At 36.9% G+C, this 27,318-nt stretch overlaps 1 protein-coding gene across 18 annotated transcripts in view; it reads right to left on the bottom strand.

The window, feature by feature from the left end:
* The window catches only part of PAM (peptidylglycine alpha-amidating monooxygenase), a 278,511-nt gene that overhangs the window by 153,325 nt on the left and 97,868 nt on the right, over nucleotides 1-27,318 (bottom strand). For all 18 annotated transcript variants that reach the window (XM_005557444.4, XM_005557445.4, XM_065546598.1 and 15 more), the window contains exons 2-3: nucleotides 13,362-13,826; nucleotides 12,244-12,364 (exon numbers count right to left, since the gene is read on the bottom strand). In XM_005557444.4, the coding sequence (XP_005557501.3) occupies nucleotides 12,244-12,364; nucleotides 13,362-13,453 (213 nt within the window). In that variant the 5' untranslated portion in view covers nucleotides 13,454-13,826. The remainder of the gene's footprint in view (nucleotides 1-12,243; nucleotides 12,365-13,361; nucleotides 13,827-27,318) is intronic.

The following is a 27,318-nucleotide window of genomic DNA, read 5'->3' as shown; positions in this document are numbered from 1 at the left end:
AATTAAAATCTGTTAATATTCTGCTATGTAATTTTTATAAATATTCTCTACATATTGGGAAACAATTTATATTCTCTTCCCCAAATATAAATTTTATCTACATGCATATGTTAGATTATATTTACTATGTGTTAAATGCAGTCATATGTCACCGTTTTTTTTTTTTTTTTTTTTGCCTTGAGACAGATTCTCACTCAGTTGCCCAGGCTGGAGTGCAGCGGCACAATCTTTGCTCACTGCAACCTCCACCTCCCACGCTTAAGGGATCCTCCCACCTGAGCCTCCCAAGTAGCTGGGAATGCAGGCATACACCACCATGCCCAGCTAATTTTTGTATTTTTTGTAGAGATGAAATTTTGTTATGTTGCCCAGGCTAGTCTTAAACTCATGGGCTCAAATGATCCATCTTCCTCAGCTTCCAAAAGTGCTGGGACTATAGATATGAGCCACAGCACCCAGTCAGTCACAGGCCACTTAACAATGGGGATGTGTTCTGAGAAATGTGTCAGGCAATTTTGTCATTGTGCAAACATCATAGACTGTACTCACACAAACCTGGATGATATAATCTACTACACACCTAGATTATATGGTATGGCCTATTACTTCTAGGCTACAAGCCTGTATAGCATGATACTACACTAAATATTGGAAGCAACTGTAACACAATGAAATTTGTATATATAGACATATCTAAACATAGAAAAGGTACAGTAAAAATATGGTACATAAGATAAAAATGGTAAACTTATATAGGATACTGTATTACACTGCTCTCACACTGCTATAAAGAACTATCTGAGACTAGGTAATTTATAAAGAAAAGAGGTTTAATTGGCTTACGGTTCTGCAGGCTGCACAGGAAGCATGGCTGGGGAGACCTCAGGAAATTTACAATCATGGCAGATGGCAAAAGGGGAGCAGGCACATCTTACATGACCAGAGAAGGAGAACAGAGCAAAGGGAGAGGTGCTACACACTTTTAAACAACTAAATTTCATGAGAACTCACTTACTATCACTAGAACAGCAAGCGAGAAATCTGCCCCCAAGACCCCATGATCAAATCACCTCCTACCAGGCCTTCCTTCAACACTGGGGATTACAATTTGACATGAGACTTAGGCAGGGATACAAATCCAAACCATTTCAGGTACTTACTATGAATGGAACTTGAAGGACTGGAAGTTTCTCTGGGTGAGTCGGTGAAAGAATGTGAAGGCCTAGGACATTACTATACACTACTGTAGACTTTAGAAACACTGTACATTAGGCTACAACAAATTTATTTAAGAATTTTCTGGCAGGGCATGGTGGCTCACGCCTGTAATCCCAACATTCTGGGAGGCCAAAGTGGGCGGATCACAAGGTCAGGAGATTGAGATCATCCTGGCTAATACGGTGAAACCCCGTCTCTACTAAAAAATACAAAAAATTAGCAGGGCGTGGTGGCAGGCGGGGCACCTGTAATCCCAGCTACTGGGGAGGCTGAGGCAGGAGAATGGCTTCAACCTGGTAGGCGGAGCTTGCAGCGAGCCAAGATCACTCCACTGCACTCCAGCCTGGGCGACAGAGCGAGACTCCATCTCAAAAAAAAAAAAAAAAAAAAGAATTTTCTTTGTTCAATAATAAATTAACCTTAGCTTACTGTAACTTTTTACTTTATAAACTTACTAATTTTTAAGCTTTTTGACTCATATAAAATTTAGCTTAAAAAACAAACATTGCATAATTGTATTAAAATATTTTCTTTATGTCTTTATTCTATAAGCATTTTTCTATTTTTTTTTTTACTTTAAACATTTTTGTTAAAAACTAAGACACAAACACACACTTTAGCTCAGGTCTGCACAGGTCAAGATTATTTAATATCACTATCTTCCACCTCCACATCCTGTCCTCCTGGAAGGTGTTCAGGGGCAATAACGTGCATGGAGCTGTCATCTCCTACAACAATGCCTTCTTCTGAAATATCTCCCGAAGGACCTGCTGGAGGCTCTTTTACAATAAACCTTTTTTTTTTTTTAAGAAGTAGAAGTAGTACACTCTGAAATAATGATAAAAAGTATAGTATAGTAAATACATAAGCCAGTAACATAGTTGTTCATCATCATTATCAAGTATTATGTACTAAACAGAATTGTATGTGCTATACTTTTATATAACTGGCAGTACAGCAGGTTTGTTAACACCAGCATCACCACAAAAATGTGCATGATGAAGTCATGAAAGCTACATTACTAGGTGACAGGACTTTTTCAGCTTCATTATAATCTTCAGTCCATTTGATTGAAACATCATTATGAAGAACATGACTGTATATATAAAATTATTCTATTGACTGAAATATTCAAATACTATGTATTTGCCTTTTGAGATCTATTTGATACACCAAATATCCTACAGAGGGATATTTATGTATTAATAATTATAGAGGGATTATTCCTTTATAACTATATATAGAGATTTTAACCAACTTCACTGAATTTTTTTCTTTTTTTTTTGAGAAAGGGTCTCACTCTGTCATATAGGCTGGAATGCAATGACACAATCATAGTTCACTGCAGCTTCAACTCCCTGGGCTCAAGTGAGCCTCCTGTCACAGCCTCCTGAGTAGCTAGGACTACAGACACACACCACCACACCCAGCTAATTGTTTTACATTTTTTGTAGAGATGGGGGTCTCTCCATGTTGCCAAGGCTGATCTCAAACTCCTGGCCTCAAGCAATCCTCCTGCCTCAGTCTCCCACAGTGTTGATTACAGGTGTGAGCCACTGCATGTAGCCCACTTTGAATTTTTATTTTAAATGTTTGACAGTGATGGTATCTTATGACTATAGTGTATAAATTTTTCTCTTTCTTAGCAAATTGTGCCTTTAATAATTACTCGTTTCTTTTAAAGAAAAATTATAAAGGTAAAGGTTCGGAAAACATCTGTTTATAGTCCTATTTCTAGAATGGTAGCTTTACAGGAATTCTAAACTTTTGTTTCCAAGTCTTTCTCCCTACCTCTTGAACTACATTCTTCAAATCCTACTGCCTCCACAAATATTTTCTGAATAAAGCAAGAGAGAAATGTAGATTCTAACCCGTTTCCATAATGAGCTCTAGAAAATTATGCTTGCAGTCCTGACTAAAATATTGTTGCAATTACTCTCTTTATTAGCAAGTTGATCCTCGGTAATTCTTTATTTCAAGTATTCTAATGTATTTATCATATAGGGCCTTGCATTAGCTACTTGATAACATTTCTTAACTAATCCATTGTAATGTAGTTCAGGACAGAAATATTAATAACTAAATTTACTGAGCATTTACTGGGCTTTACACATATTAATTTACTTAACTGCAATCCTATCAGATAGGAACTATTATTATCCCAATTTTACAGATGAGAAAACTAAAGCACATTATGGTTTAGTATCTTGCCTAAGGTCTTGCAGCCAGCAAGTGGTTGGACAGAGTTTTGATTTGTTTTGTATCTATAATGACTGACAAATATTATCTCCTTGACTAAACCCCAGCCAGGCTCCTCCAAGCCCTCTTCTTGACTAGGCCTTCACCTTGGCTTATAAAGACTTGAACAAACACTAACAGTTTCTAACAGCTCAATGTCATATCCCTAAGATGACTCTAGCTCCGCTTAAAGTGCTTGCTTGATAAAACTCAAGGCTGCCAAAAAAATCTACTGTTTGCTCCAGCCAATACCTGAGAATAGAGCCTCTGTCTTCCAGTCTCTGTGGTGGGATGGAATCATAGTTTCAATAATTTCCAGCTAGCAAACACAGCTGCCCCAATCGGGTGTACGCCAACTAACCCTTTGTAATGTTTCACTTCCCCAACTCTACTGAGCCCCCACTTACTACTTTTTCCTACTCCCTAATTCTCCCTTTAAAATGCCCAGTTATTTCTGTACAAATCCATCGTTGATTAAAATCTGTCCCTACCACTTTAGGAATGTCCAGCTTTGTTTATCTTTGGCACTATTTATAACACAGAAATGAGGGATGAGAGACACAAAAGTGGGAAAGGAGGCCAGGAAAGATGCAGGGCTTTGGAAGGAGGTATATAGTCTTGGGCTTTACATGTGAGTGGTGCAGGAAACTCTTCAAGGGTATTAGTAGAAGAGTAATGTGCTCTGACTTCTGTTTTAATAGAATCTTTGTGGCTGCTGAGTGGACCACAGATTGCAGGGGTGCACGGGTACAAGGTGGGTCAGTTAGGAGGGATATTGTAGTAATCCAGGTAAGAGAGGATGGTGCTTGGGCTAGAGTTGAAAAGATGGTTGTCGTGAGAAAAGGCTGGAATTTGGATATATTTGGAAGATAAGATGAACAGGATTTACTAGCATATTGTTTACAGGCTACGAGGGAGAAAAGAACCATAAATAAAGACTCTAGTGTATTTGGCCAAGAGAAATTATAACACAGGAATTGCCATCTAGTAAGGTGGAGAGCTCTGAAATACAATATTCCAAATAAGAGAATTCTTGTTTATAATCATTTACTCATGAAAACTGAATAGGTAACTAAGGAACAAAGATCAAAGCACTGTTAACTTTGCATTGCTATTTTTATTCTTTATGTTCTCTAAGTCAGAAGACACCGTTCATGAGATGCCAAAGGTTAAATTCATTTATTAGCCTAAATGGCATATGCACTTGTTTCTATCAGGGATTGGGAAACTACAGCCTGCGGGCTGGCTGCCTATTCTAGTAAACACAGTTTTCCATTGAAACAAAGCCAAGCCATTCATTTACATAGTATCTATAGCTGCTTTCTAACTACAACAGTCAAAACAGAACCTATATGGCTCACAAGTTGAAAATACTTACTATATGATACTTCTTTAAGAAAGAATCTGCTAACCTCTAGTTTAGATTTAGATAAGAATAACCAAAAAAAAAAAAAATTCTTGATTGCAAAGTGAGTCTTTGCAGTAACTTTTAACAGCCAAGTGACCAAGAATATCTTAGGCATTCAGACCAGTATTCAGATTAGTAGCATGTCTTTCTGCATAGGCATTAGAAGATATAAGAAAAAGTTATTCCAGGATTGAGGATGGGCTGTGCACAGTGGCCCATACCTGTAATCCCAGCACTTTGGGAGACCGAGGCAGGAGGATCACTTGAGCTCAGGAGTTTGAGACCAGCCTGGGAAACACAGCAAAACCCTATCTCTAAAAGAAATTAAAAAATTAAGCTGGGTATGGTGGTGTGTGCCTGCAGGTCCAGCTACTCAGGAGGCTAAGATGGGAGGATCCTTTGAGCCCAGGAGGTTGAGGTAGCAGTGAGCTTTGATTGTATCATTGCATTCAGCCTGGGTGACACAGTGAGATCCTACCTCAAATAATAATAATAACAATTTAGGATGAAACCAGTAATGTATATTTTGTTTAATAAAAGAGAGCTTATATTTTACAATATATGTAGAATAAAATATATGTGTGTGTGTATATATATACACATACCTGCATAAATAAAAACACATATAGTAAAATTCTGTGGGAGACAGATCATTAACAGATTGGCAGCACAGAATTATAAAATGAGCCATGGGTTTCAGATTCAAGTAAATCTATATTTAAATCCTTGTTCTCCTATTTACTGGTTATTTGCTATGAACAGGTTATTAATCTCTTCTGGTTTCGATTTTTAATATAAAAAGTGGGGATAATAATGCCTTGAACACAGACTTTTTATGGGAATTAATGAGACAATGTATGTAAAGTGCCCAATTTAGTAGTGTTACATAATGAAAACTCAGTATATCTTCTCCTTTAAAATATTTACTAGAAAAATAAAATTAAAAAACAAAAGGACTCTGAACCTTATTGAGAAAATAGGTGATCATGAGGAGTCTTTTACACTGTAGCTAATTTTAAAATATTCTCAAGCATCGTGTTAATTCAAACATACTCAAAATTGATTGAAAACAAATACTCTTTTCTGTTTCTCATTTTTTATAAAGAAAGGAAAAAAAATGGTCAAGGTATAATCATACTTGCAGTTCTGAACCCACATATGTGGCATGTTTCTATTATCCTCACAGAAAAAATCATTGTTAATAGTTCAATCGTATCTTCCCTAGGTGGACATTAAATAAGTTTCAGTAAAAACAAAGAGGAGGCATCATAATTTAAACTTAAACAATTGACAGTGAATGACATGTGACTTTAATTTGTCATTTACGAAAGCCATTTAGCATTTTTGTAATCTACTTAATTCATATAATTGACGCATGCCAATAAAGCAAAGTAAATATACAAATATATCTAATCTAAGATTTTGATGTGTATTGTTTTAAATGACATCAGTCCTGAGCTTCCAAAATAGAAAGGGAAAAAAGAATGAATGTGTGGCAGTTAAATAAACAAAAAAAGGGCTTTGTGGTCATCCTTTCTAATAATCATGCTACTTTCTTTGCTATTAGCTTTCCCTTTGGCAAAATGGAGATAATATTAGTTTCTCAATTTGGGGAGGGAGGAGATACAGCATTTCATTTTATTTTGTTGCTCTATTCATAAATCTTGTAATTTTACACACATTGCATAAGTCTTTCTAAATAAAAAGTAAATGCTAGTCTAGAACTAGGATGTTTCTCAATATGCTTCCTTCGATAGGAAGACCACCATGCTAGTTTTATTTTCCGTGAAAGGAGAAAATAAATAGAAAAAGAAACACTAAAAGCCACGACTCATATTCATTTTAAGACAAAGACTTAATGCAATCAATCTTCACCCAGGGTTGTTCTTTCTAGAGACTGGCCACCGGAGTGACTTTTATCTTTCACATTCATGGTAGATGTCACTTACGGGTCACTGCACCCTTTCCCATCAAGCCCCAATGTGATCTCATAATTCTTAAGACTTTCCAGGTAGCTCTTCCCAATCAAATGTATTTGGCTCAAAAAGTAACCCTCATTTGCTATGTCTCTTCTACTGTACAGATTTAATTGGATGAGGGTGGGACCTATAGTGGTGGACAGATCACAGCACTAGGGAAGGTAGGCTGGACCATGGCTGCTGACCACACAGAGGTGATAAGGAAATCCGTGGGGCTCCTGGAGTTGGATGGTGATCTTGTTTAGGTGCTTCCCAACAACCGCACAGCTGCTTCGTGAAGAGCTTGGATCCATTTACTACAAAAGAGGTATAAGAGATATCCTACCAGCTGGTGCCCGAAAGCTATTGGTTTTCTCCCCTTCTGCAGTGAGGTTTAAACTGAAAGTCAAGCTAGCCTATGAGAGGAAACAGAAAAATGGTGGTGTGGGGTGTCTCCCTTCTTTTTATTCTCATGTCCAAGAGAAAGCTTGAAATTTTAATTTCAAAAGAATACAAATATTATGTACTAATAACCAGAGAGAAGATAAGGAAATCACAACCCCTAAAGTACTAAAAACTATTCCAGTAAAGTCTCATTTTTTTTTCTGGATTCCGTCCTAATTTTTTCTTTTTTGTAACTTTTATTTTAGGTTCAGAAGTACATGTGCAGGTTTGCTATACAGGTAAATTGTGTGTCATGGGGGTTTGGTGTACAGATTATTCCATCACCCAGGTAAAAGCATAGTAGGCTGTAGTTAGTTTTTTAATCCTCTCCCTCTTTCCACCCTCCACCCTCAAGTAGGCCCCGTTGCTAATTGTACTCTGAGTTTTCAGCACTGACTGAGGATACGCACATCTTTTTAACACAATGATGGAATTTAAAAATAACCTAACGTTATCGTAGCCTCAAAACTAGACAAAAGCCAAGCTTCTGAACAACTAAGTAACATACAAAGTCTAATTTAATTGGCATTCTGAATTTAATAAGAACAATTCTATATTTAAGTTGTATATTACCTCTGATTGTCTTATATAGCTTAAGAACTTACAAGCGCAAACAAATTTGCAAAAAAAAACATGATTTTACAAAATTAAATATCTTCTTTCATATATATATATACACACACATATATATATAAAACAAAAGATTTCAAACCGATGAGACTTCTTTTAATAACTTCTCCAAGCAATATAAAGATGTATAATAATTTCTGAGAAAAGCATATACATTCTCAGTGTTCCTTTCATTTTCTTATGATAGGGCCATTTTTAATGAAAACAACCAATACTTAAAGATACTGAAAGATTTACTTCTTTGCGTACTTTATCCTTTATCCAAGGTTTCTCTTGCCTAGGTTTGTATTTTCTATTTTCTTCGTTTGGTTCACTTTCGTCTCCTTCACAATTACTGCAATGTGTTAGCTTCTCCATGAAGCCATTGCTGAAAGCCTAAGGGTTAGCAATTTCTTTCTAATGTCAAGGTGTATTCACATTTCCCTGAACACACATAATAATAATATTAGTATACATTTTCTGAGATCTTACCATGTGCAAGGCAACTGAACATCATGTCACTCAATCTTCAGAACAACCTTGGTAGTGTAGGATAATAAACTATTGTTATCCTTTCTACAGAAGAAGGAACAGAACTAGCTGGTTAAGAAACAAATCTGAGTTGAGACTGCAAGAGCTGAGGCCAGATGCTGTCAGCCCGGCCCCAATACCTCTGTTCTAACCACTGGATTTGAGTTAGATTTAGGCAATAAACTTTATGGAAAATCATTGCAATTCTACCTTTATTTATTTTAAAATCAAACACCCAAGGGATAGTTAACATGTCAAATTGATATCACCGTATTATGACCATGAACTGGCAGTTTATCAAATTCTTTTGTTTTTTGATATGAGAGTTGGTGACAGCAAAAGTCCAGAGGGTCCTGGGTGAGAAAGGGAATAAAGTAAGAAACAGTGCTAAAAGAGAAGTCTCAAGATATCACCACTTCACGTCTCTGCTGGATTTGAAGCCAGTGCCACGGAACACCAGATCCTGACTTTATCTCTATGATAGGCTATTTAAAAGCTGTCTACTCTTCTCTCTAATCTTCCCAAAGGCTGGAAAAACACCAATTAACAGAGATTAAACACTGATTATCCATTTCTACAAAAAGATGGAAACTATTTTCAAATTTTTTAAGTCAGAGAAGAGACAGAATGAGCTCAATTTGATTATAAAACTGATATTGCAACAGACAATAAACCACTTTTTCCGGACTCACTGGATCTAGTTTAATAGGAGAAATGTTTAATTGCCACTTTAAAGTCCTGTGGTATGGCAGACTGGCAACTCAGAGGCCTGACATGACTGGATATCCTTGATAAGACACTAATCTAGGCTTGTATTCCAACTGTAAAATTAGTTAGTTGCACTATCTGTATTATGTCTAAGGTGATTTCCACCTCTGTTCTACATCTGCTTGTTTCTCTATCTAAGCCTACCTAACAATCTCAAGTTTTCCAAAGAAAGGATACACATCAGACATACTGATGTAGCTTTCATTATTGCCAAAACTTAAGATGTACTTTATTTTAAAAAAATCTTGTGGAATGAATACATTTCTTTAATTAACATGATGTCTCTCAATTCCCAACTCAAGTTCTTGTTTCTCTGTTCCTTCTTTCTTTTAGAGTTTGTTGCTCTTCTTGATTGTCTCCCATCCAAAAAAAAAAAAATCCTCTACCATTTAACTCAATGTCTTTCCTTGTTTTTACATTTTCCTTCATCCTCTTTTCTTTCAGGATTTTTAAACATTCTATCTTCATAGTCTAGTTATTCCTGAATTTTTTTCCTTTTATTTTTGTTCTGGATGATTCTATTTTCTTGGACCTTTTTTTCATTTTGTTTTTTGGTCAGTTCTTCTTATTTCCCTTCTACCTTTTGTTTCTTCCCTCTAATACTTTTTCATTATTCTTTCTTGCTTTTTCACCTCTAGTCTTCTTAAGGACTTGTGTAAAACTTTGGTTTTACCTTCATTTTAAGAAAATAATACTTTCTTCAAAAGTACTTATGGCATCAGAGCTCTTGGTCTTCCTCAGTGGAACACCAAATTCAGAAGGAAAGAGGTTCTGAAGGTTCTGTATCTACCTCTTCCTGGGCATATTCAATGGAGGGTCTACCATTTCTCATAAGAGTTTACAAAGTATAAGATCTGAATGTCAGCTGAACCAAGTTACATACTCATGGCACATGGTCAATAGAGTGATGGAGAAAAAATGGAAGAAATACTCAACAAGCAGTTCTGAGCTGTCAGGCAGAGCAACTGAATCACTTACCCAGGAGTTTCAGTTGCAAGTAAGACAAAACTCAACTCAACTTTATTGAAACAAGAAAGGCTAACGTAACTGAACACTGCGTAATTAGTGATGTCACCAAGTATCTACATTCTTTCAATCTCTCTGCATTGCCCTCTATGGTGTTAGTTTTATTCTAGGCATGGCTCCCTCATGAACTCAGCAGACCCTAGCATACAAGCCTACTGCTTACATGCAACAGAAAAATACATTATCAGCAAAAGTCCTAAGATTTGAATAGTCTAAATCACACACTTTCTTTTGAACCAATCATTGTGGAAAGGGAGGTGGGATACAGTCAATTATCAATCATGGTCCATGTGTTCCATCTCTGGAGCCTGGGTAGGAAGCTCTTGGGAATCACATGGTCTCAGAGAAGGAGCAAGGAGGCAACCAGCTATTTGTCTGGAAAGGCAACCAGCAAATGTGCACTGCATGAGGCAAAGGTGAATACAGACAGCGCAAAATAAAAAGCAATTATTTAAACAATGTATGTTCTTTCCCCATGGAGTTATTTTGATAACTGTAGATTATAAAAATGAATGAACACATTTTACTTTATGAAAATGGAACTCCTCTATGTCCTTTTATAATCAATTCCTCTAAGACCTCTTTCTGAGATTACTGACCCCACCGCAATTGCCCATTAAGTAATTTAAATGTTATTAATCTTAAATAATGAGAAGAAAGAATAACAATAATAATGAACCACAATAAAAGACTATTTGATAAAATAATATTCTTGTGGGAAAAGAGTGCTTGAAAACCCAATTAGTGGATATTTTTAAAGAAACACATTCAGTTCAAGCAAATATAGGGAGAAAACCCACTTTTAAAAGTGAGAAAAGAGGCACACTTCATAAGTGAGCAACTGTTGTTCTTCTCTCCTAGTCTCAATCTCATCACACTTCTTGTGGTTAAATACTAAATAAAAAGCTTATGAAATTAAAAGCTAGCACAGTAACAACTGAAAAAGTCATCTGCATGGTCATTCGGGGATGAGGAGGGAGTGAAAGTCATTTTTACAGTGGTGGTTATTTATAGACAATCATACACAGTTCTTCAAATAAATGAATGCCAATTCTTAGTCCCGAAAAAAGGCCCATGCGTATTCTCTAGAGCTTTTGGATGTCAATTGCAAAGGGAATTCTGCCCAATAAGTAGAATACAAATACCTTTATTTTCCTAGTACTGAAAATAAAATAAAAAAGAAAAGAAAAATGGAATGTTATCTGCAACAATGAGTCATCTGCCACTGCAGCTCTACAACATCCAGGTCTTTCCCTGTCTCTGCAGCCCTTCAAAAGAAGAGGACTATCTTTTAATGACACACATAAATCCCTGCACTGCCTGGCTGCAAAGCATAATTAATTGTAGCCTTTTTATGCTTAATGAAACACCTTGCACACATGACAGCAGTGGGCTTGAGCTTCTTGTGTGTACCTAAAAGAGGGAAAGCCTTAGCAACAACCTAGTTCTACTCAAAATGCTCTATAAGTCAGATTTATATGAGCTTTGCCATTATTTCAGAATACATCTCTTATATCAAGCAAGTCAGGCTAAAGAAAACTCACAATCAGCCACCTGTATGAACAGTTTTCTTAACTTTTAAAAGTGTGGAATGTTTTGTTTTTCAAATTCTTAGCAGTAAAAGCGTTTTTATTTCTTTACTTGTGGTTGCAATAAAAGGATACTTAAACAAAGTAGCTCAATGCAGCTGCTCAATATCATTTTCCTTTATTAGAATAATTTTTCATATTTTAATGCATACTTGCATGCTGCATTACAGAGGTTAACTACTCCACAGAGAATCTCAAAATGTAAATTTTCGACAATCCATTTCAAACCACATATGACAATATAAGTAAAATTTTAAAAACAAAATTTAAGTGAAAGATTCACCTTGAAAGACTTAACCCTCTTTATAATACTCAATTATTCTAGCCTTAGCTGGATTCTTGAAAGCAAATGCCTACGTTTAAAGAAGTTACTACAGCTGTAAATGCAGTTTCCTTACTTTAACTACAGATTGTATCCAGAACAAGTGAATAAGAAAGAAAGAATTCCTCTCACCTGTTTAGGTATAACCCCAGGCATGCGAATATCCAATGCAAAATCTGTTGAATCAATAGGAATTACCGGTCTGGTGGTACCAAGACATTCATTGGAAAATGGTCTGGTAGTTTCTTTAAACCTTAAAAAAGAGGGCAATTTCAATATTTTTGAACATAATGGGATCTAAACTCAACACGAGAAAGCGAAAGAAAGGAATTCTGTGACCTTAAAGATGATTGATTTAAACCCAATGAAAACTCTAAAGATGTGATGACTACATAATTTTCTTAAACATACTCAGATTTTCATTTTATAATCCAATAACAATATATACCTAATTTGTAAACAAAATATAACCAATGCAATCAACCAGGCTATATCTAAAACTCCATTCAATAAAAACTTACATGTTTTTACTGAAAATTTATTTAAAAATTATGTCATATAAAAATATGTATGTCAAAATATATATTTGTTTCAAGTTAATGAAGATACAGTATTAATACATTACAAATTATCACAGGCATGCCAATTTTCAAATGGCAGAAATATTAACCATAACCCAGTAAAAATTTTTGTAACTATTTTCGGTGTCCAGAATTACTAGCTAGAAACAAGAAAGTCAACCATAATCTTGCTAGGAGGCAGAGCTGTTAGGAGGAAGAAATAAAAGACTGCGATGTGAATTACAAATGTACAAGTACATAAATATTTAATAAGGTAATTATAAGGCGTTTGTATACAGCTCAGTGTTTCCTTGTGAGCTATTACAGTCTATGATCTGCTTCTCCTCGACACTGATGTATCTTTATATTTTATTCTTCAAGCTGTTATAAACAAGAAGGTATTCAAGTCTAAGCGACTATATTGTAGTTCCTGAAATACCTCCCCAAGAGGGAGTGATTAGTATTGGAAATCACAACTTCTAATTGGAGTTTTGAAAGCCAGAACTGCTTGGCTACAATACAGTGGGCTTCTTCTGCACGGGGGACTTCACAAGAAGTTACTGTGCTAAAATTCCAAGTCATTCCAGCAAAGAACATCAACCTCGTCTTTTTTGCCAACACTCAGGTTCATAAAAGTGATTACATTTCTCAACAGCATGCACAGAAAGCACCCGAACAACGAACACCCACCTCTTAAAGACAGAAAGTGGGCTTCGGAAAGCCAAACAGCTGCTTGGAAAAACAAGGAGGAGAACTAGCAGGCTGGGGACGCGGCCAGCCATGTCCACGCCGCTCCGGCCCCGCCGGGAGAGGACCGGGCAGCGCAGCGCGGGGCTGGGGCCGGCGGTGGGGCAGCGGCGCCGCCAGCAACCGCTACTTCATGGCCCGGGCGCGGCGGGCGTCCTGCGGCGGCCACACACCATCCGCCCGCGAGAGCAGCGAGCTGGCCGCAGCGAGGCGTCTCGGTCACGAGCGGCGGGCAGAAAGCCGTGGGCAGGCGGGACTTTTGTCCGGCCCGCAGGCGGAAGCTTTCCTCCCTCCAGCGCCGCTAGCGTGCCCTGGCGCTGGGGCTAGACGCGCGGATGCCTTATCACTCCGGAATGACAGGGACTGTGAGGGGTATCACCCAAACCCGCGTCAGTCATCATTCAGAACCTGCAAAAATAGAAGCAGATAATGGATGACTAACACGTTACAGCATTTGTCCTCAGCAAATCCCAGTTGAGGTTCTTTAATAGATTAGTAGTTTCACAAGCTTGCGCCCAAGCCTGGGGAAAATGCTGGTCTATTGAGCTCCCTCCCCCACAGCCAGCCCCCAAGATTTCACGAACCCAGAGTAGAGCCGGTGTTCTGTCTTTGCTTGCTCTTCCTCCCTCGGACCCACTCCTGTTTTCTTTTCCTACTTCTTCCCCCCTTTATCCCTCACAGCCACCCCACTCTGAATTTCTGCTTACTTCCTCTATCACTGTTTTCTCTCAGCAAAAATGCTCTTAATACCTCTTTGCTGAATGTAAACATCATACAAATGACCGGCTAAGGCACAAGGAAACAAAACAAAACAAAACGAAGAGATGCAAAGACAAAGCACTTGGATACCACAGTAATCAGATAGGAAAAGACTTTGAGAACAAAGGCATGTTTATACATGCATCACAGAGCTAGAGATCCAAGAGGAAAAGATACCTCCTACCAAGAACTCCCAAGGATCATCACAGAATTGCCCAAGTTCTCAGAATTATTTTAAAACAAACCAAAACTCTACAGCTACCATGATACACGAGATGTAAATGCCCATTTAAAAATCCTGCATCTCATATGCAAAATAATAATTTTGTACTTAGAAGGCATGCCTTCCAAAAGATATCCTTTCCAAAGTCTGGAGTTTTACAACATAATTAGAAAGAGTAGGGAGACTCTAAGCTGCCCCCCAGATGAATTTTATCGACAAAGGTTACGATGAAGAACATCACATTAACACAAATGAGAGGCCTGAAGAACCAGTGTTATAGCTCAATGTGTTATAAGAGGACTCAACTAGGCTAAACTTGAAAATATTCACATTTTGACTGAATATATTTAAGACTATGTATCAAACCTGCAAATTTTAGTCTGAAGGCATAAATTAAAACTGTATAATTCACAATATAAAAATACTGTACTTCCAAAGAAAGAGATTAAAGTTTTATTTTAATCAGTAACTATAAACATGGTTCCAAGAATCTCAAATGAATTCGATGGGAAGATGTGTAACAGTAAAAAGAAAAAATAAGGAAAAATCATATTGAAATGCTTCACAGTAATACATCAGCCTCTGGAAATCACAAGATAGTGAAGCTAATCTAAAACAAAACGAAACAAAACAAAAACCTAGAACCAAAACAAATAAAAAAGCACTAACCTTAAATGAAGTGAGATTCTTCATGATCAGTGTTTTATAGATAGAAGAAACATACCATATACCAAATATAAATAAAACCTGACTTAACATCCAACCAATTCAAGGATGCTTGAGGCTCACCAGCAAAGACCAGCTAATTTACATAAGCAATGACATTTTTAAAAGACTGATAATATTTGTTTGAACTTTCTCTTTGGCTTGCTGTTTGAGCTTTCAGAAACAAAAACCTTCAGTTTTATCCTTATCCTGTGGGTAAAGGAAAGAACTCCTTATGAAGGAAGAGAAACAATTGGCCTGAAGGCTATGCTATTGCCTTTGCTAGCAACAAAGTATAATCCTATCAAATGACAATACTTCACATTCCCTTAAGTTCTTTTTTTTAAATATATATATACTTATATATATATATATATGAAGAAGGGGTTATATTTTAATATTTCATTCAGAACAGGATTCAAGGACAGTCCCTCTTCCAGTTGGCAAGGAGATTTGGTATTACACAAACACTTGAAAACAAATTAAGTATTAAAATTCTCTAACAGGAACACACCCTTAAGTACTAGCCTTTGAAAAAAATATTCCACTTATCTCTTTGATTTTATTACCTTTGATGTCCCTAAACCACCCACTTAAAGAAAAGGGAATTAAAGTTGTGGGTAGAAGCAAAGTTAGTATTTGTAGCCATGAATAGAACAAAAGGTCTTATAAAAATGAAAGCTAATTATGCTTCTTGTTTCTGGATGACTTGCAAGCTAAAGACAAAATACAAATCCTCATATGAAAAAAAAAAAAGTCCACCCTTTTTTTTTTTATAATTCTGGATAATGTAGAACATATAATAATCACATTTTATTAGTATTCTTAAGATTTAAAAATTTTAAATATATTTTGCTGAGATAATTCCTTCACTCGTCAAAAAAAAAAAAAAACCCTTAGTTTCAGAACTTTATACAAAAGATTGTAATACATACTGGAGTTTTATAAAATGAATAAAACTAAAAAAGAATATAGTCTATTAAGGGAGATGAGAACTTTACACAGTAACATAAGGTATATTTAGAATGTAGTATTCTATATGAGTACTATAAAAAGAGACTCAGAATTTTGAAGAAGGAAAACATCTTCAAAAGGAGGGCAAGAAAAAAGAAGAGTAAAGCAGTATTCAGTGGAAGGGGTGGCTATCGAGCAAGCCTTGGAGGACAGTTGGAGTTTCCACTGTGGGAGGTCGACAGTGAGCATTACAGGTACAGGGAAATGGCAGGAGCAAAGGAGCCCAGCTGGGGAACAGAGTATGTTCATAAAGTAATAAAAGTTCTGCCTCCTAGACTCAAGCTGCAGGCCCAGATTTACTATTTTATTTGTAATACAAAGCAAATGTTCTGTTTACATATTCATAAAATCTTCAGGTAAGAATGATTTATAACCTATACCTATATGGGTATCAATTCCGGGAGGAGTATTAGTAGTAGTTAAGTACAGCTTAGTCCAGAGGACCATAAAACTAATATGGATCTTACAAAGTAGGCAGCCCATTCCTTCCAATTTTCATAAAAAAAAAAAAAAAAAAAAAAAAAAAATAGCTGGCATTTATTGCTGGTCAAAGAGCCAAATAAATATGATGGCCATTTTGACCATTCATTCGTGTATTCATTAATAAGAGACCCAGTACAGCATAGTGGGTAACTGTAAACTGAAGGAAAACTGCCTGATTCCTGGGTCCACTATGTATTAGCTGTGTGAAACTAGACAAGTACCTAACCTCTCTAGCTTCAGTTTCTTCATCTGCAAAATGGGCATAATCATATTATCTACCTCATTGGGCTGTTGCCAGGAAAAACTAAATTAGTACCCTTAGAACAGTGCTGGACACATAATAAATGCTCCCTATTATTGTTGCTGCAACAAATATATATTGAATGCCTGAGACTCTGAATGCTGGGGATGGCGATAATCAAGACAGATAAAGTTCCCACTCTTATAGGAATTACTTTCTGCTGGAGAAAAACAAACAAAAATGACTACCAAACTGTAAATTTCATTTTCTTTTAAGGAGATTTTATGCAGTTTCCTTGAATGACTTATGATTAAACTGACTAAAGGGTGCATATCCATTCACGTAGCAATTTGACTTCTGAGGATTAATTCTTAGGCAAAAACTGAACAAGGCACAAGGCACAACTATGTTTATAAAAATGTTTATTAGTATTGTTCGTAATAACAGAGACCTGGATGTTTATAATGGCAAAAGAACTGAAAGCAATTTAAATGTCCTTCAATAGGAGATTTGTGGAAAAAAAACTTAGAGTTATAAAAACCAGAATACTATGCATCCCTTAAAAACAAAACAAAACAAAAAGACACTATGTGTCTATTTTTAAAGCCAAGGGCATTTTTTAAAATTTTTTTTATTTTTTGAGACGGGGTCTTACTCTGTAGCCCAGGCTGGAGTGCAGTGGCACGATTTTGGCTCACTCCAACCTCTGCCTCCCAGACTCAAGCAATCCTCCTGCCTCAGCCTCCCGAGTAGCTGGGACTACAGACATACACCATCATGCCCTGACAATATTTGTATTTTTTGTAGAGACAAGTTTTTGCCAAGTTTCCCAGGCTGGTCTCGAACTCCTGAGGTCACATGATCTGTCTGTCTCAGCCTCCTAAAGTGCTGAGATTACAGGCATGAGCCACCACATCTGGCCTCCAAAGGCATATCCTATAACATATTTTTTTTGCATAGCTTACAAATTTTTAAAGAACCTGAAAATTATAGAAATGCTGCAAGTATACTACAAATAACTTTTTTCCATAATCATTTTAGAGTTACTGACCTGGTGCTCCATCATCCCTAAACACTTTAGTGTGACTTCCTAAAAACGAATACATTCTGCTACATAATCTCAATAAAACCATCAAAATAAAAAAATTCACGTGAATACATTACTAACATCTAATCCTCAGGTTCCAAACTTTGCCCACTGTCCCAATAATGTCTTTTATTAGCAAAATCATCCAGTTCAGAATCAGGTGTTCCAAGGAAAGTTGTCATGTCTCCAGTCTGCTTCACTCCAGACAGTTTCTCAGTCTGTCTTTAGCTTTTATGACCTTGCCTCTATGGACGATTACAGGCTAGTTATTTTGCAGAATGCCTCTCAATTAGTGTTTATTTTATGTTTCATTAGGACCAGATTCAGGTTATGCATCTTTGGCAGGAGTATGACAGAAATGATGGTGTGTTCTTCTCACTACATCTGTATTAATTGTCCATTGCTGCATATCTAATTACCCCAAAACATAGTAAGTGAAAACAATAAGCATTATCTTTCATAGTTTCTGTGCATCAGGAAAAGCTAAGCTGGGAGGTTCTCTTACGAGGTTGTGGTTTAGATGTGAACCAGAACTGCAGTCATCTGAAGGCTTGACTAGAACTGGAAGATTTGCTTGCAAGGTAGCTTGCTCACATGGCTGGCAAGTGAGTGCTGGTTGTTGGCAGAAAAAAACATGTCCTCAGTATGTGGCCTCTCTGTCAGGCTACTTGAGTGTCTTCACAACATGGCACTGGGCTTCCCCCAGAGGGAGCGGTCTTTTATTATGTAGCATCAGAAGCCACACACCATCATTTCTCTAACACCCTGCCGGCTATACAGGTCAGCCCCACCCACTGAAGGAGAAGACCACCCACGGAGGACCATCGCTTGGAAGCTGCCTACCACAGCATTTTATTAAGTGGCCATGATTGTGACTTGTCTCATTACTGACAATATTAACTTTGACCATTTGATTAAGTTGATGTCTTCCAGCTGTTTCCACCATACTGTTAACTATTTTTTCCCTTTATAATTAATATGCTTTGGTGAAGGTTATTTTATTATTATTATTATTATTATCATCATCATTTTGAGACAGGGTCTTGCGCTCTGTTGCCCAGGCTGGAGTGTAGTGGCATGATCTTAGCTCACTGCAACCTCCACCTCCAGGGCTCAGGCGATCCTTCTACCTCAGCCTCCCAAATAGCTGGGACCACAGGTGTGCACCACCACACCTGGCTAATGTTTTTTTTTTGTAGAGATAGGGTTTCACCATGTTTCCCAGGCTGGTCCCGAACTCCTGGACTCAAGCTATTCGCCTACCTCGCCCTTCCTAAGTGCTGGCCTTTGACATATTCCTATCATCCTTTGAACATTTCCTTGCTTTCTGCCCCTTTTCCCACCTGGGCTCAAAGCCCTGCACCAGAACTTCCTCTTTGTGCTCTTTATTTCACCTGCCCTTTGTGAACACCTTATACCAGGCTGTGCACACATCCTCACCCTGTTTGGGCTCTGACACTCCATGCCAGGTCACCAACCCCATCACATGGATGCCTCCCTACCTAATATGGGCTCTATTGCCCCATGCCAGGCAACCCTTCCTCAATATCTACCCTGCTTTGCCCTAGATAGTTGCTTTAGGACTGAACTGGTCAGGAAGAAAAAAGACTTAAATTTTTAAACAGCTTATTATAGAACAGCATACATATAGAGAGTCGTGTGTCACTTAACAATGGGGTTACGTCCCGAAAAATGTATTGTTATGTTAGGCCATTTCATTCTTGTGTGAACATCATTGAGTGTACTTACATAAACCTAGATGGTATAGCCTATGACACACCTAGGCCCTATATAGTCTATTGCTCCTAGGCTACAAACCTGTACAACATGTTACTATAGTGATTACTGGAAACAACTCTAACACAATGCTAAGTATCTGTGTATCTAAACATAGAAAAGGTACAGTACAAATATGGTGTATAAGAAATGGTACATTTGTATACGGCACTTATAAATGGAGCTTCAGGACTGGAAGTTGCTCTGGGTGAGTCAGTGAGTAAGTGGTGAGTGAGAGGCCTAGGACATTACTGTACACTACTATAGACTTTATAACACTGTACAGGAGATTTTATGCAGTTTCCTTTAAGCTATACTAAATTTATTTTAAAAATCTTTCTTCAATAATAGATTAATCTTAGTGTAGTGTAGCTTTTTACTTTATAAACTTTTAAAAATTGTTTAACTTTAACTCTTTTGCAATAAAATTTAGCTTAAAAAGCAAATGTGTTGTATAATTATATAGAATATTTTCTTTCTTTATATCTTTATTCTATAAGCCTTTTTAAAAAAATATTTTTTAAACTTTTTAAGCTTTTTCGTTAAAAGTGAAGACACACACACACACACACACACACACACACACACACACACACACATTAGCCTAGGCCTACACAAGATCAGGATGATCAATATTAGTTTTTCACCTCCACATCTTGTCCCACCAGAAGGTCTTTCTGGGCAATAGCACACGGAACAGTCATCTCCTATGATAACAATGCCTTTTGAAATGCCTCCTGAAAACCCTGCCTCAGGCTGTTTTACAGTTAACTTTTTTTTTGTTAAGTAGAAGGAGTGCACTCTAAAATAAAGATTAAAAAGTATAGTATTGTAAATGCATAAACCAATCATACAGTCGTTTATTATCATTATCAAGTATTATGTACTGCACATAATCGTATGTGCCAAACTTTTATGTGACTGGCAGGGCAGTAGGTTTGTTAACACCAGCATCACCACAAACACATGAGTAATGCGTTGACATTATGATGACTACGGTGTTACTAGGTGATAGGAATTTTTCAGCTCTATTATAATCTTATGGGACCACCATCACATATGTGTTCTGACATTGACTAAAGCATCGTTATGAGGCATGTGACTGTATTTAAAAGTCTGAAGTAATGTAACTTAAACTGTTGCATTTCCAGAGATTTTCTATGGAGATGGTTGGGGAAAAGGTGGAGTTCACTGTCTACTTGTATGCTTTTGTAGTCTTTTAATTTTCACTGGCTTGTATTACTTTTGTAACTAGAAGAAAACAGGAATATATGCATTTAAAAATATTTTATTAAATATGGTTCTATAGATTTCAATTTACACGTTAACTGCTATCTGAAAGTTAGGTAATGTTTTGATAAAAGAAAAATTCTTCCTCTGCTTAGCAAGAACATTGCAAACTAAATGTCATGGTGGCTATATAGCTGCAATGCAGAGTTTCTTAAACTCAGCACTATCAACATTTTGGGCTGAACCATTCTTTGTTGTGGGGGCTGTCCTGTGTATTACAGGGTGTTCAGCAGCACCCTTGGCCTCCACCCATTAGATGCCAGTAGCATTCCCCTCAGTTATGGCAACCAAAAATGTCTCCAGATATTGCCAAATGTTTTCTGAAGGGTAAAATCACCTGGTTGAGAACCACTGTTATAATGTGGCTCATTAAGATGAAGCTTAACTTGTAAATCAAATGCAATGCCATTTTCTTTAAATACATATAATAAGAAATAAATAAGTTAAAAAAGTGTTTGCAAAAATGGAACTTCCAAATAATGGGGGAAAATATCCTAACAGAATAATCATAACAACAGGTAACACTTACTGACTTATATGCCAACACTGACTTTGCATGTACTATCTTGCTGAATTCTTATGACTTTGAAATGTGGGTTATTAATCCTGTTTTATAGATGAGGAATCTAAAGCTCAGAAAAATTAACTTCTTCTGGTTATATCGTGATAAAGCAGCAAGAATTCAAATCCTAGCCTGCTGACTCCAGAATCCATGCTCTTAATCCATACTCCTCAACACAAAACGGACCCTCCACATTCATAGGGGATATTTTCTTCAGGTATAACAAATAGGTAAATCCTTTGAATACCATTTTCTTGCAAAATAATAATAGCTCATGTTTATTGAGCAATTACTATATTCCAGGCATTGTACTAAGCAGTTTATATAAACTAGCTCTTCTGAATCCTCACAGCAACTGTATGAAATTTGTTCCATTATCATTCCTATTTTACTGAAGTGGCAACTAGACAAAAAGTGAATTGGTAACATGCCCATGGTACCCAGCCAGGACATAAACACAGGCAATCTGACGCCATGGTTGAAGCTCTTAACTACGCACCTAGTCTTTTTTCCTTTCATATACTAGGAAGCATTCCCTCTTCAACTTTATAAACATTACTCATTTAGCTAATTCAGAAGGTAACAAATCGAAGTCCTATGCTTATGATTCAAATTGATCCAAAAGAAGATTTTGTTTGGCCTGCAAGGGTTTTTTCCCAACTCCTCCCCTACATTTGAGCTCTGTATAAACATTTCAAAATGAAAGATTTCACATAAAACCCAGATTTCCACTCTCTTGAAGAGCCATAAAAATCTGGCATCACTGGACTCACATTTCCACACAGCAACAATTAGCTGAGCCAAGTAGTGACTCCCTTTTTGACGTGGCCAGCAATCCGCAGACTGCCACTGTCCCCACTGCTCCCTATCTGTTCTCAGTCTCTGAGGCTAGTAGTGGTTGTTTAAACTGCTGCTCAGCTCTCAAGTGCAGTTATTTGTCCATTTGTTTTTTGTCTTTTGTATTTTTTCATACCTGGCCGGCTTTTCTCATTAACATTACCAGCCAACACCTTAAAATCATCTGTGTTGTGATCACTGAGGGACACCCTTGCTCTAGGAAGGTAAACTTCACCCTAGGTGGAACATAGGGTTTACCACACTTAGGTGTACTAAGTTGCTGGGGTATTTTTTGTTGTTGATGGTTTGTTTTTTAAGGCTCTCTTCATTAGCAAAACATAGCAAATTGAATGGTATTTTCTGCACACAGATTTTTTGGGGACTCATGTCTTCTAACATGCAGCCAATTTGAAGTATCTTTCCCTTGCAAGTCAAAATTGGCTGGGTACCTATTAGAACATACATGCTGAAAAAATATCTCAGGGGTACCATTCAGCATATGATCCTACTGCAATAAGAACTTGCCAAAAGTAAAAAAATTTATTTTATTTTATTCTTTGTTTCCATGATCAGTAACAGATGCCCTTTAAATATGTCCATTAGTCATCAAATCGCTCAGCCCTGTAAATACTTCCATGGGGAAAATAACAAGACACATAATTCTTAATTAAATTTCTCAGCTTTGACTAATACAAATGTTACTTCCTAACACATGTATCAAATTCAATGCTGGCATATTTTACTGTAAAATAAAACAGATCCCTGTCTTCCAAACACCACACATCTTTTTACTCTAAAGACTGAACTGGCAAGTGCTCAAGAGATGGGTGAACTGCAGAGGAAAGCATTAACCATTACAGATGATGCCAGAGAGGTGGACCACTTCTTTGTATCCTACTCACTTGCCCACCAAGTACCTTATTTATTTATAAACTCAGGACGTCACATAAAGTTTAGTTTCACAAGAGCACAAAACGCCTTTTCAGCTATCACCTACTTTCTCCTTGAAATGTTGTTGAGTCAGGGGAACAGACCTTTGGGCTGGTTTTGCAGAGCTATTTGGTGGACAACCCTCCATGAGCTCTGCCTTAACTCATGAAGCAAGTCAGTCAGCAGAACCTAGACTCAGAGACTATGTCCATAATATGCCATTTCAGAAATTAATGAACTTTGTTCCTCTTTGGTAAAATTTTTCAGGAACTAGTTTGCAAGTAATGTCAAAGACCTCACTACATTTCAAATCTTGGATGATTTTTTCAAAAAAAGTGTCAATCATAGAATGATCCACTGATTTAGGTATTGAAAGATCTTTCGCATTAATGCTTTGTAGTGCTTCTTTTGTAGGTCTTTGTGTTACTAGTTTCTTTTATTTTTAGGAGGAAGTTGGCATAGAATGGAAGGAGGGTAACCGCATGTAAGGGCAAATATTTAGTTTACCGGGCTTCAGTGAATGGGGTCTGAAGGTGGGGATCTGCCTTTCCTTCTGCTTTTCTTGCTATCAATCAACACATTTTTAATGAGATGTTTGTGACGTTTTTTCCTGTTTGTGATTCCACATCCTTAGGCATACTAGTTATTCCTGAAGCATTTTAATATATATTTTGTTAAATGCTTTCCAATGACTTCAGAGGCAGGAGGTATTAACTACACATGAAAACCAGCTCAGACCCAGACCATGAAGTTACAAAATAAGTATTCTCTTTCTTTAAAAGTCTATAGGAAATGTCTAGATTTTCACTTAAAAACAACAGTGACCTTTATCTTCTGTTTCTGGTGCTATTCATACAGAAGTGTTTTCTCCCATAGCACAGTCGTATTTTCAAATGATTCTTAAGTTTTCCACTTCAAATGTTCAAATTTGTACAACAAAATGCCCATAAACACACCCTTTCCTATTACAAAAGTTTTGCTATCCTTTTCTTCAAGCCACTCAGCTGTATTATTACAGTACTAAAAAGTGAAATCTATAATCATATAACCCTATTATAGAATTGAAAAACATATGGAAATTTTTCTTAAAGATCATCAAAGAATGTCAAAACATTCTCTCATTTGAATAATTCTGCTCAGTTGGGTTTAGAATCCCTTAGAGGGATTCTGCAAAGTGTAAACTGCATACTGCCCTCTCAATTCATCTCAACTAGATAATTTGGAAGTCATTAACAAAAGAACAAAACTGCTCAAACAACATTTTAATGTCTTTTATTTTAGGGCACAGAGGCTAAAATAAAATTTAGCTTAATCGTAAGACAACCATTTGAATTTTTAAATATGCAATTCACCACTGAAAGAAGTACAATGTACTGAAGTAGCTTATACGCAGATATTTTAATTTCTAGTCTATAGTACTAACAGCTCTCTTTGATCAGCGTCCCCAAATTCCCCGTGAACTATCAATGAAGAGCTTCATAATTTTCTTCTGGCTGAAAATGATCAAAGCATTCTTATGTTTGTTAGAATCCTTTGATGCTGCTGCACAAACAGGTGGTGAGTTTATCTCGTTGCTATTAAACTGTTTCTTGCTGTCTTGAGCTTAGGAAGAAGTGGTTTATTTTAACAAGGTGCTCACAGAGTGGCTTGTTCTTTGCCAATTTTTAATGATTTTTACAAGGTTTCCCACAGTGACTAGCAATATGCACCCTGGAATGGAAGAGGAGAGCTGAAAAAAGATGAGGTCATCCTCCAGGCCTGAGACACATCCCAGGTGGACTTCCAGGAGTATCAAGGAAGTGAGGCCCAAGCACATCCAGTTGATCTTATTGGCTTTCTCTCTCCATTGTTGAGGCTACATGCCCTAAGCTTGAGTTATATCATAACTAAAAGTTGAGTTTTTAAGTCACAGAAAAATGTGAAATACCCAACATTTGCCAATTTAAACCAAAATAAGGAGCCCCCCCCGGGCAGTATAATATAGAGAAGTCATTCCCATCTTTGAAGTATAAAAATCCCTTTTTAAAAGGAGGACATTTCATGGAACTATACATTATAATGACACTATTAATAATTAAAACAATATTAATAGTTTTTGAGTAGTTGCTATATGCCAGGCAGCCTTTTAAATACTTTCCATGTATAATTTCATTTAATGCTCATGAAATCGTATAAGCTATGTCTAAGTATTATCTACATTTTACAGATGAGCAAACAGAGGCACAGAAGTCAAGGAACGTGTTGGCCATCATGTTGCCAGAAGTAGCGGGGCAGGGATTGAAACGCAACTTTGGCTGCATTCAAGGCAGGATCTACCAACTTGATAGAGGCTGTACTTCTGGTATTTATTAGGAAAATACATAAAGGCTAAGCTGAATCATTACTGAATCAGTAATGCTTTTAAATAAATTTGTACCTTATGTCACACATAATTCAAACCAATAGTACACATAAGTGTGAGAAGTGTTATTTGTTTCATATCCCACAATGCTCATTTCCCAGCAGTGGACTCTGGGTTTCACCCTAACTCTGCCTCCCCCGTGGAGTCTGAGCCAATGAATGAAAACCACTGGTGTAAAATGAGGGCGCAGACTTAAAGTCAGAAGTGATAGTTCTATGTCCTGAAGGGATTCTCTTCACATTTCTAAACTGTGGTTCCCCCTGTCTAAATAGATGGTATTGATAAATGCTCTACCAAATGGCTACTGTGAGAAACAAAAATAATCTGAGCAAATTCTAAAAAGAGTAAAGCACCAGAGAGATCATAAGTTGTTATTAGTGTTTCAGATTTAGCTTTCTCAATGGATAAAATATAAAATCTTTATTTTATTTTTCTAAATTTACACTGTTTATTCTGAACCTATTTATATCTCATCTTTATTATTTCAGAGTACTAGAACATCTTCAGATTATCTTTGAAGAGTCAGGGACAAAACAGAGCTAAAAACCCAAATTCAAATACTCTTCCTAACACTAAAAATAAAAACAAAAATGGTAACTCCATAATTTAGCAAAAATGTAACTAAAATCTCAACCTAAATCATTTGAAATATGCTTCACTAATCAGGAATGACAATTTGTATTCCAAGGAAATAATCAACGTTATGTCAGGATTATTAGGAAACATTTATTAGATACTGGCACTGACAGGTACTATATATCTTAGCCTTAAGTTTGTGTTGCATGACTTAAGAAAACTATACAGAGGCAGTCTTGCAGAACCAACTGCCCAAAGAAATCAGCAGTGGAGGTCAATTATGCACATTTATATTCCAAAAGTAGCTGGATGTTTCTGGAACAAATGAAATATAAAATGGTGTGCTTAACTAGGTGCTTAGTATTTAAATTACACAAATAGATTCTTAGTAATACTTGCTTATTTCCTCAGAGGAATACGGACAAGAAATGTACCTTATTGTTGCTAAAGCATTTTAAAAGATCAAATGTACTATATGACTAAGTGCTATAGGAATACTAAATGTTATATGTGTAATCAAGTTTACTATTTTTTACTTAATTCTATCTAATTTAGTATTTATTCCTAATTAAAGGGCTTATGTGAATTATCTTGCTGGGAGGTGGTTCCTCTGAAGTGGAGTTTTAAAAGTCAGCATATATGCACAAATTTTATTTTATATTTTAAATTTGCTTCCCATTATGATCCATATTATTTTTTTTTTTTTTTTTTTTTTTTTTTTTTTTTTTTTTGAGACGGAGTCTCGCTCTGCCGCCCAGGTTGGAGTACAGTGGCCGGATCTCAGCTCACTGCAAGCTCCGCCTCCCAGGTTTACGCCATTCTCCTGACTCAGTCTCCCGAGTAGCTGGGACTACAGGCGCCCGCCACCTCGCCGGGCTAGTTTTTTGTATTTTTTTAGTAGAGACGAGGTTTCACCGTGTTAACCAGGATGGTCTCGATCTCCTGACCTCGTGATTCGCCCGTCTCGGCCTCCCAAAGTGCTGGGATTACAGGCTTGAGCCACCGCGCCCGGCCAT

This window comes from Macaca fascicularis, chromosome 6 (assembly GCF_037993035.2).
Source record: "Macaca fascicularis isolate 582-1 chromosome 6, T2T-MFA8v1.1".
In the NCBI taxonomy this organism is placed as follows: domain Eukaryota; kingdom Metazoa; phylum Chordata; class Mammalia; order Primates; family Cercopithecidae; genus Macaca; species Macaca fascicularis.
The sequence above is the reverse complement of the archived record's forward strand: the minus strand, read 5'-3'. Positions and strand labels throughout refer to the sequence as shown.